The 10,116-nt window shown below is 45.1% G+C and overlaps 1 protein-coding gene across 3 annotated transcripts in view; it reads left to right on the top strand.

Moving 5' to 3' along the window:
- Positions 1-735: 735 nt before the first annotated feature.
- Positions 736-10,116, top strand: part of Thap12 (THAP domain containing 12) — a 28,070-nt gene continuing 18,689 nt past the window's right edge. Inside the window, exon 1 of one of the 3 annotated variants that reach the window (XM_090348446.1) lies at positions 736-944. In XM_090348446.1, the coding sequence (XP_090204572.1) occupies positions 856-944 (89 nt within the window). In that variant the 5' untranslated portion in view covers positions 736-855. Of the gene's footprint in view, positions 945-1,475; positions 1,589-10,116 lie in introns of those variants that run through there. The other 2 variants (XM_090348444.1, XM_090348445.1) reach the window with 2 other exon arrangements.

The raw sequence follows: 10,116 nt of genomic DNA, 5'->3' as shown, positions 1-10,116 counted from the left end.
GGGAAAAGTAATTGCTTGTCTGAGTTTTTCGTCCCTGAGTGTCTAGGCATCCCTAGAGAGGCTAACAGGGTCACAGGCGATGCAGAGGAAAATGAAATCCCATACAGCCCACGTCTGTGCATCCTGCTGGGGCATCCGGCTCGGCCGCCAGTTTGCCTGGCAGACACCAAAGTCGTCCGGATTCAGCGGCCCTCTTAAGCGTCTGCGGAAATTTCCACAGCAGATGCCTACGTGGCGGCGACTCAAGCAAACCGGGAGAGACGCAGCAGCTTTGCAACGTGCAAGCTCGCCCCGAATCTGCAGAAACAAACGCACGCCAAACCTACCAGCGCACCCCGGAGCTCGCCCGCTAGGTCTCCGGAGACTGACTCGCATGCGCAGTTCTTTCCCAAAGTGTGGGGCCGAGCGCAGGCGCACTGTGGCAGCTACTCTAGGCCCCGCCCCCTCCCCCGCCACACCCCGGCAGGCGTTCCTCTGTGCGTGGCCGCCCGCCGAGAGGTCGGCTCCGAGGGAGGCGGAGGAGGAAGGCTGAGGGAAGAGAGGGCACCCCCGGACGCCGGGGTGCATTGTGGGAAGGAGGCGGCAGCGTCCCGGGCGGGCGGGAGGTGCACCAGCGGCGGCGGCGGCGGTAAATCCTCCCGGCCGCTCACAGCACTGTGGAGCCGCGTCCCCAGCCCGGCCTCGGACCGCGCGCCCCTCCTGCCCCTCGCGGTTGCTCACGCGCCGCCCCTCCCCGCGCGTAGCCCTGCCGAGCCGGCCGGCCGGCCTGGCTCCCCTCCCCGGCCCCGACGGGCGGGCCGACGGCCCCGAGGCGGCGGGGAGGGGAGAGCGGGGCCGGCCGGCGGACGAGCGACGATGCCGAACTTTTGCGCGGCCCCCAACTGTACGAGGAAGAGCACGCAGTCCGACCTGGCCTTCTTCAGGTTCCCGCGGGACCCGGCTAGGTAAGGGCGGCGCGGGGCCGGCCGCCGGGCCCAGCGCGCCGGGCGCGGGCGCGGGCCGAGGGGCGTGGGAGCGGCGCGGAGCACGTGCGTCCGCGGGGGACCCGCGTCCAGCCTGCTGCCCGGAACGTGAGGCCGCCGGGGCGGCGCGGAGGCGGGACGAGCTGGGCTCCGATCCTGGTTCCCTGGCGCTGTGTCCTCGGGGCGCTGCTCTTCTCCCCGGCCTCAGTTTCCTCAGCTGTCAAAAGAAGCCACTTGGAAATCCAGCGCTGTGGTCTTCTGGGCCCGGCGCTGCCCCCCTCTCTGCCTCCTGCCTTCTTTGATCTCGTCAGGTCACAACTGCCGCCTCCCTGCCACTTGTCAAATGCAGGCCTTGACCGTGACTCCACCGCCTTGGTGATTGGGAGGAGAACGGGGGACACTGGTGAGGGCGTGGGAACTGACGTAACCCGCACGCTGGCTTGTGTGGAGGTAATAAAAGGCTGAGGGTATTTCCTAGGCCTCTCAGGCTGGGGCACTCATTCAGAATCCAGTGCCTGCTAACGGGGAGCACGGATGTCAGGGACTAGGAATTGAGAGGCGAATGAGACAGTGCCACTGCATGTAGAAAGCGCCAATCCGTGGGAGGAGGGATATATCAACAGATGGTAACGTAGCGAGTGATGTATTCGATAAATATTGAAGGCCTATTATGTCCTGGCAGTGGTCTGAGCAAGGGGAGGGAACAGTGCAGACAATCGAATAAAGTCTCATACAGAGATTATGTTCTTCTGGGGGAAAATAGACCAATAAAATATATAGAAAAGTGTGTCACTGGTAAAGAACATAAAAATATAGAGATTAAAGAGGAATCAATGGGAACAGTAAATAAAAAGCAAGGCTTTCCTGTGAATGAGACTGAAGAAGGATATATAATACTGACATGCATTCTGAGTGAACAGTTTCTTATGGTTACATTCAGAGCATAGAGGCTTCTGCTTCAACAGTGAAGGAGGACCAGTTAAAGATTAGTGCAGTACAGGAGATGCAGTTCTTAACGAAGCTGCTCAGATTCTGCGACTTCTGCATATAGAAGAAGAGCTCAGAGAACTACAGACAAAAATTAATGAAGCCATAGTAGCTGTTCAGGCAATTATTGCTGATCCAAAGACAGACCACAGACTGGGGAAGGGTGGGAGATGAATGTTCAGCATTTCAGCTTCTTAACCTTCTTTAGTACAATTGGGAGCCATGTACACTTCCGGCATGCGTTTGGAAATCAGATGTCACATTTTCAAGGGAGGAATCCTGGAAAATTGACTGTTACATAGAGATTCATCACGACTGGTTTGTTTCTTTTAATAAAGTTTGGGAAAGTGGCAAAAAAAAAGATTCGTGCAGTAATCTAGATTAGTAGAGATATTAGTAGAAGAGGTATAAATTGTTGCATTTTGAGGTAAGGTTTGAAGAGAAAAAGTTTAAAAAAAAATGGCTCCTACGTTTTTTATTTACTTACTTTGTCAGTCGTGGGGCTGGTACTCAGCCTGGGCTCTGTCCCTGAGCTGAAGGCTAGCGTTCAATCCCTTGAGCCACAATGCCACGTCCGGCTTTCTGGTGGTTATTTGGAGATAAGAGTTTCAAGGACTTTTGTGCCCAGGCCATCCTCTGATCTCAGCCTCCTAAGTAGCTAGAATTCCAGGAGTGAGCCACCAGAGCCTGGCATAATGTGCCTTTTAAAACTGAAATGTATGTGTGTGTATATATATAGATATATATATGGTTTGTTGTTTTTTTTTTTTTCCCCAGTTCTGGGGCTTGAACTTGGGGCCTGGGCACTGTCCTTGAACTATAGCACCACTTCCGGCTTTTTCTGTATATGTGGTACCGAGAAATTGAACCCAGGGCTTTGTGCATGCTAGGTGAGCACTCTACCCCTAGGCCTGCTCCTGGTCCCTAAAGTGAAGTATTGTAAGGGTTAACTCAGGTTAGGGCCTTGGCATGGAAGTCATTCATTACCTAAAGTTGGTCATTGGTTATCAACCTATGGCTTGCCTAATACGAAGATTTTTGTTTTTGTTTTTGCTGGTTCTTTTTTTGGAACTCAGGGCCTGAGCACTGTTCTTGGGCTTTCTCAATGCTAGAGCTCTACTACTTTCAGCCACAGCACCACTTCCAGCTTTTTCTATGTATGTGGTATCAATGAATTGAACCCTGGTCTTTGTGTATGCTAGGCAAGCACTCTACTACTAGGCCAAACTCCTGACCCCTAATATAAAGTATTGATGGGAATCTGTGGGCAATTCATTGTTGGACTCTTTTCCAAATCAGGTGAAAATTGCTGGTGGAGCTAATGAATTCTTCCCAGAGTGAGTTGGGCAGTTGGAGCTCTTTCCCTCTTAGGCAATTAATGTTCTCTACTTTGAGAATTAAGTCTGCGAGCGCACTGGTCCTGGAGCTTGAACTCAGGGCCTGGACATTGTCTTTGAGCATTTCTGCTTAAGGCTAGTACTCCACCCCTTTAATCACAGTTCTGCTTCTGGGCTTTTGGTTGTTTATTGGACATAATAGTCTCACAGTCTTGTCTACCCTGCTGCAATCCTCAGATCTCGGCTCCTTAGTTGCTAGGATTACAGTATTGAGGAAGTGTCCAGCTCTTCCAGGGTTCTTTGGAGAGTTTAATCAAGATTAGTTGAGATTTGTTCTCTGTCTTGTAAAATGACAAACAATAGTCTTTAGGGGACTTAAGTCTTTGTCTTAGTCCATGTGTGCTGCTGTAACAAAATAGCTTGGACCAAATAGTAAATCAGTAACAGCACTTTATTTTTCACAGTCTCGTAGGCCTGGAATTCTGAGACTAGGTCTGTAGCAGATTTAGTGTGTAGCCAAAAGATTTGTTTTTAGCTTCATAATGGTGCCGCCTTGCTATGTCCTCATAGGGCAGAAGAGGAAACAAAATCTCTTTGACCTTTTTTTTCCCCCTGGTCCTGGGGCTTGAACTCAGGGCCTGGACGGCGTTGTCCATAAACTCCTTTGGTTCAAGGCTATCACTCTACCATTTGAGCCACAGCACCATTGCTGGCTTTTTCTGTGATTAATTGGAGATAAGAGTCTCAAAGACATTCCTGCCTGGGTTGGCTTTGAACTATCATCCTCAGATCCCAGCCTCCTGAGTAACTAGGACTAACAGGTGTGAGTCACCGGTGCCTGGCACTTTGGACTCTTTTATATATAATATTAAACCAATTTGAGAGGACTTTACTCTTGACTTAGTCTCCTTGCAGATGCCCCATTTTCCAGCACCATTGCACTGAGAATTTAAACTGAGCATGTGAGTTGGGAGGTGGGCAGACACATTTAGATCATAGCAGTTCCCAAGGCCCTTTCAAAGAATCTGCAGTGTGGAAGCTATTTTCATAATAACATTAATGTTATTTGCTTTTTTAAATGTATGTCCTTTCAGGAGTATAAAGGCTGAGATACGCAGGGGTAGGAGTAGTAACATTAAAGCATTGTGCTCAGATAATTTGATTATTGTGTTTTTTAGAATTAAAATATACATGTGATTGTTCAGATCTGGTTGCTTAGTAGATATTTTTTCAGAAATAAATGAAGTTAGCCTGTTGCTTTTTTTTTTTTCTTGTTTGAGACAACATCATCTTATGTAGCCTGATGGCAAACTCAGTCTTCCTTCTTCAACTACCCACATGCTGGGATTACAAGCAGTCCCACCATATCCAGCTAATATGTCCATCACTTAAGAAATTGGGCTGGGAGCGTGGCTTAGTGGTAGAGTGCTTGCCTAGCATGCACAAAGGCCCAGGTTTGATTCCTCAGTACCCGAGTTCAAGTCCCAGGCCTGGCAAAAAAAAAAAAGAAAGAAAAATAACTGAGATTCTAAAATTCAAGTGAAAATTGGAATAATGGAAAATTTATGCTACCATGAACTTGAAAGCTCTCTAATACTAAACACTTTTCTCATGAAATCATTGACAATATTGATCTAATAATTTTGTTTATGAAATGGTAACCTTTAGATGGTCTATATTGAAGTAATCATTCAAAATAATTTATGATTTTTGTAGACACATTAATAGATAAAAGATCTGTTGAAAGTGTGAGGTGGAACAGTGGATTTTAATATAATCAAGTATGAAAAGGCTGAGTGTTTGGGGGTTTTTGTTTTTGTCAGTCCTGGGGTTTAAACTCAGGGCCTGGGCACTGTCCTTGAGCTTTCTCAAGGTTAGCACTCTACCCTTGACCCACAGCACCACTTCCAGCTTTTTCTGTGTGTGTGGTACCAAAGAATTGAACCCAGGGCTTCATGCATGCTAGGCAAGCAGTCAATCACTAGGCCACATTCCCAGCCTGAAAAGGCTGTTTTTTTTTTTTAATTTATTTTTTATTGTAATTAGTAAAAGGGTTACATGATATTTGCCAGATAGAAGGTGCATTAATTCACATACATTGATACCCTTTCACATGTCTTGGTACCCGTTTCCCTCCGCCCCCACACCCCCCACCCGTCTTGGTTTTCCCCCCTTCCCTATCAAATTTCAAATATCCAAATACAAATAAATTCAATATATCAGATAACAAAGTGAGATACTATACCAATATGAGATAACCAAGGGACAGCAAAGGAGATGAGAGACAACATAGTACATTAAGGACAACAATCATTCATTATATGGCTTTTGTTTCACTATCCTGGAGGTCCTTTCAATTAGCTTCACATTATATGTCCTTATGTATCAAGATTTTGCTCTATTGCAAATCTCTGCTAGTAGAGCCCAAGGTTTCTACTGATTATGACGAATGAGGGAAACCATTGAGCCTAAGTTCCTTTGAGTCTGGCTTACTTCACTTAATATGATTTTTTCTAAGTCTTTCCATTTCCTAACAAATGGGGCGATGTCATTCTTTCTGACAGCAGCATAGAATTCCATTGTGTACAAATACCACAACTTGTTGATCCACTCATCAACTGAGGGACATCTAGGTTGGTTCCATATCTTTGCTATGGTGAATAGTGCTGCAATGAACATTGTTGTGCTAGTGGGTTTAAGTATGTCCTTGTTTCTGGGTGGTTGGGTAAATGCCAAGTAGTGGAATTGCTGGGTCATAGGGGAGTTCTATGTTTAGCCTTTTGAGGCACTGCCACACTGCTTTCCATAGTGGTTGAACGAGTTTGCACTCCCACCAACAGTGTACTAGTGATCCCTCCTGGCCACATCCCCTCCAGCATCTGTTGTCATTCGTTTTCCTGATCCTGGCCATTCTAGCTGGAGTGAGGTGGAATCTTAGAGTTGTTTTGATTTGCATTTTTTTTTTTTTTTGCCAGTCCTGGGCTTGAGCTCAGGGCTTGAGCACTGTCCTTGGACTTTCTCAAGGCTAGCACTCTACCACTTGAGCCTCAGCACCACTTCCGGCTTTTTGCTATGTATGTGAGGTACCGAGGAATCGAACCCGGGTCTTTGTGCATGCTAGGCAAGCACTCTGCCATTAGGCCAAACTCCCGGCCCCCTTGATTTGCATTTCTTTTATGACCAGAGATGTTGAGCATTTCTTCATGTGTCTATAGGCCATTTTTGTTTCTTCTTCAGAGAAGACTCTCTTTAACTCTTTGGCCCATTTTTTAATGGGATGGTTGTTACTTTGGAGGTTAGTTTTGGAGTGATTCAATTTTTTGAGTTGTTGATATATTTTAGATATGAGGCCTTTGTCCGTTGTTTAGTTGGTGAAGATCTTCTCCCACTCTGTAGGCTTCCTGATTAGTTTACTAGCTATGTCCTTTGCCATACAAAAGCTCTGCAGTTTAATGCAGTCCCACTTATCCAGCCTGAAAAGGCTGTTTTTAAAGATACTGCCATTTGTATAATTTGATGAGCATCCAAAATTACATGAAAAAGGGAAATATGTGTGTGTTTGTTTAATTCTTCATTTTGTGCCAGGTCTGGGGGCTTGAACTCAAGGCCTAGATTATGTTCTTGACCACCACCCCCCCTTTTTTAAGACTAGCTCTCTACTACTTAAGCCACTGCTCCACTTCCAGCTTTTTGGTGCTTAATTTGGTGGTTAAGTCTCACAGACTTTCTTACCTAGCTTGACTTTGAACAGCAGTCTTCAGATCTCAGTTTCTTGATAATTAGGATTACAGGTGTGAGCTACTGGTGCCCTATGGGAAATGTATTTTAATAGTTTTAAACTGCATACCAATGCAAGGCTGGATTTATGGCATCCGATTAAATACCAAAACAGATATGAGAATTCCACTTTTCTCCCATTAAGCTAGACTTTAAAGAGATTTGCAAAGATGAAAAACAGTGTCATTTTTGGGCCGGGAGTTTGGCCTAGTGGTAGAGTGCTTGCCTAGCATGCACGAAGACCCAGGTTCGATTCCTCGGTACCACATACATAGAAAAAAGCCAGAAGTGGTGCTGAGGCTCAAGTGGTAGAGAGCTCTAGCCTTGGGAAAGTCCAAGGACAGTGCTCAGGCCCTGAGCTCAAGCCCAGGACTGGCAAAAAAAAAAAAAAAAAAGAAAAAAGAAAAACAGTGGCATTTCTTGTCAAATGTTGCTTATTTTGAAAATGTATTTTTCATTAGAATAGCAGCAGTGATGCTGCTTCTGTGTGTGTGTGTGTGTGTGTGTGTGAGAGAGGGAGGGAGGGAGATAGGGATTGACTCAAGGCCTGGGCACTGTCCTTGAGCTTTTGCGTTCAATGCTAGCACTCTACCACTTCTAGTTTTCTGTTGATTAATTCAAGATAAGAGTCTTGACAGCTTTACCTGCTCCAGCTGGATTTGAACTTTGATTGTGAGAATTCAGCTTCCGAAAAAATTAGGATTACAGGGTTGGCCACTAGTGCCCAGCAATATTGCTTCCCCACTGCCCTGTTCTGGTGCTTGAATTCAGAGCCTGGACACTGTCCCTGAGCCTCTTTGTGCTCAAGGCAAGAACTCTACCACTTGAGCTGCACCATCAATTCTGGCTTTTTTGTGTAGCTTACTGCCAATAATAGTTTCACAATGACTTTTCTCCTCAGGCTGGTTTCAAACCTTGATCCTCAGATCTCAGCCTCCTGAGTAGCTTAGTTGTGAGCCACCAGCACTCGACCAATGTTGCTATTTTAATGAATTAAATACAGGATTGTTCAGGATGGAGATAGATTCAGGATATCATTCTACAGAAGGAAAAGGCCAGAGTCTAGAGTACATGGAACAGATAATGACAAGGGGAGAGATTGGTAAAGATCGGAGAGATACATAAATATGTACTATATATTTGTACATAAATAATCTATACATGCAGGCATAGAAGAAAGATTTGTGGTCATAGGTATCTTAAATTTTATTGATTCAGAAACACACACACAGGTCAGAAATCCTAAGTGTATATAATATAGCACATTGGGTTTTCAGTGACATGCGTATGACATTTTGGAAAAATAAAGAATTGTTAGCATCTGGGGTTGGGACCAGGGCCTACTGGTAGAGTGCTCGCCTAGTATACACAAAGGCCTGGGTTGGAGTCCTCCATACCACACACACACACACACACACACACACACAGAGAGAGAGAGAGACAGACAGACAGACAGACACACACACACACACACAAAAAGACAAAAAAAGCCAGAAGTGGTACTGTGGCTCAAGTAGCAGAGCACTACCTTGAACAAAAAGTGTCCAAGGACAGTGCCCAAGCCCTAAGTTCAAGCAAGCCCCAGGACTGGCCAAAAACGAACAAACAACAAAAAAAGAATTGTTAGTATCCCAAGTTTTATCCTTCCATTGCCTTTCCAGTCATTATCCTACTCTCCTCAGTATTTCATATAGCTTAGATTAGTTACTTTTTTGTTTGTTTTTTTTTTTCCTTTTGTCAGTCCTGGCTTGAACTCTGGGCCTTAGCACTGTCCTTTGGGCTTTCTCAAGGCTAGAGCTCTACCACTTGAGCCACAACACCACTTGCGGCTTTTTCTATGTATGTGGTATCAAGGAATTGAACTCCAGTCTTCGAACCTGCTAGAAAAGAACTCTACCTCTAGGCCAAACTCCTGGCCCAGATTAGTTAAGTTTTGATGGTAGGGAGAGGAATGAAAGGAGTCTTGAATGTGAAGGTATATACACCTGGATTGTCAGGGAGGAGGAAACAAAGAAAGAGTCAAGAGACATTCCTTATAATGCTCACCCTCCCATAAGCAGTTACATAGCCCATTTTCCCCCAGCAATGAAAGTGGAGCTGCCATTACGCAGGGTTTTTATTAGGGTATAGTCACATAAGCAGCTTCTGCCTAGCATATACTAAAACTTCACATCCCCAGAAGGAAGCAGTTGTTCAATATAAATCATTTTGTTTGCACAGTCTAGATACAGTGAGCCACCTTACCAGTTAGGAAAAATTTTATGTCCATGTAAGAAACGATTTACCAGCTAAGTTCTTAGACATCTGCCAAAGACGCTTAAGGAAGCCTTTCCAAGGATAGTTAATTGAGGCCTGTTGTGTAAACTATTTATTGTTTTAGATTCGTTTAAAAATATTTTTATTTCAGTAGTTATGCATGGGACTTGCTATTCATGTGTTAAATCTTTCTGAACAGGGGTTGGAAGTTTGGCCTAGTGGTAAGTGCTTTCCTAGCATGCATGAATACCCTGGTTCGGTTCCTCAGTACCACATATATAGAAAAAAGCTGGAAGTGGTGCTGAAGCTCAAGTGGTAGAGTGCTAGCCTTGAGAAAGTCCAAGGACAGTGCTCAGGCCCAGAGCACAAGCCCAGGACTGGCCAAAAAAAAAAAAAATCTTTCTGAACAAAACCTTAGTTTCATTCGGCTCTTCTTGAATTTCATATAAAAAGAATCATAAAACATGTTCTCTTGGCTTCTTCACTTTATTTTTGAGTCCGTAAGTTATTTCCATAGGCAGATAGGATTCCATTGAACACTACCACTTTTTCTACCATGATGGGCAAAGTAGATTCACCTCTACATTTGCTATTATCTCTTCTACACTGTAGTTATTCTTCTAGGTGTATAGTAATGTTTTGTTGTGGTGTTAATTAGTATTTAGTTTATGAGAAATGGGCTTTAAAATATTTTTTTCCAGGTCCAGGAAGTTTGGCTTAGTGGCAGAATGCTGGCCTAGCATGTACAAGGAACTGAGTTTGATTCCTCGGTACCACATACACAGGGGAATAAAAGC

The sequence above is a fragment of the Megascapheus bottae genome, chromosome 16, assembly GCF_031878675.1.
Source record: "Megascapheus bottae isolate mThoBot1 chromosome 16, mThoBot2.hap1, whole genome shotgun sequence".
Classification (NCBI taxonomy): Eukaryota; Metazoa; Chordata; class Mammalia; order Rodentia; family Geomyidae; genus Megascapheus; species Megascapheus bottae.
The sequence above is the reverse complement of the archived record's forward strand: the minus strand, read 5'-3'. Positions and strand labels throughout refer to the sequence as shown.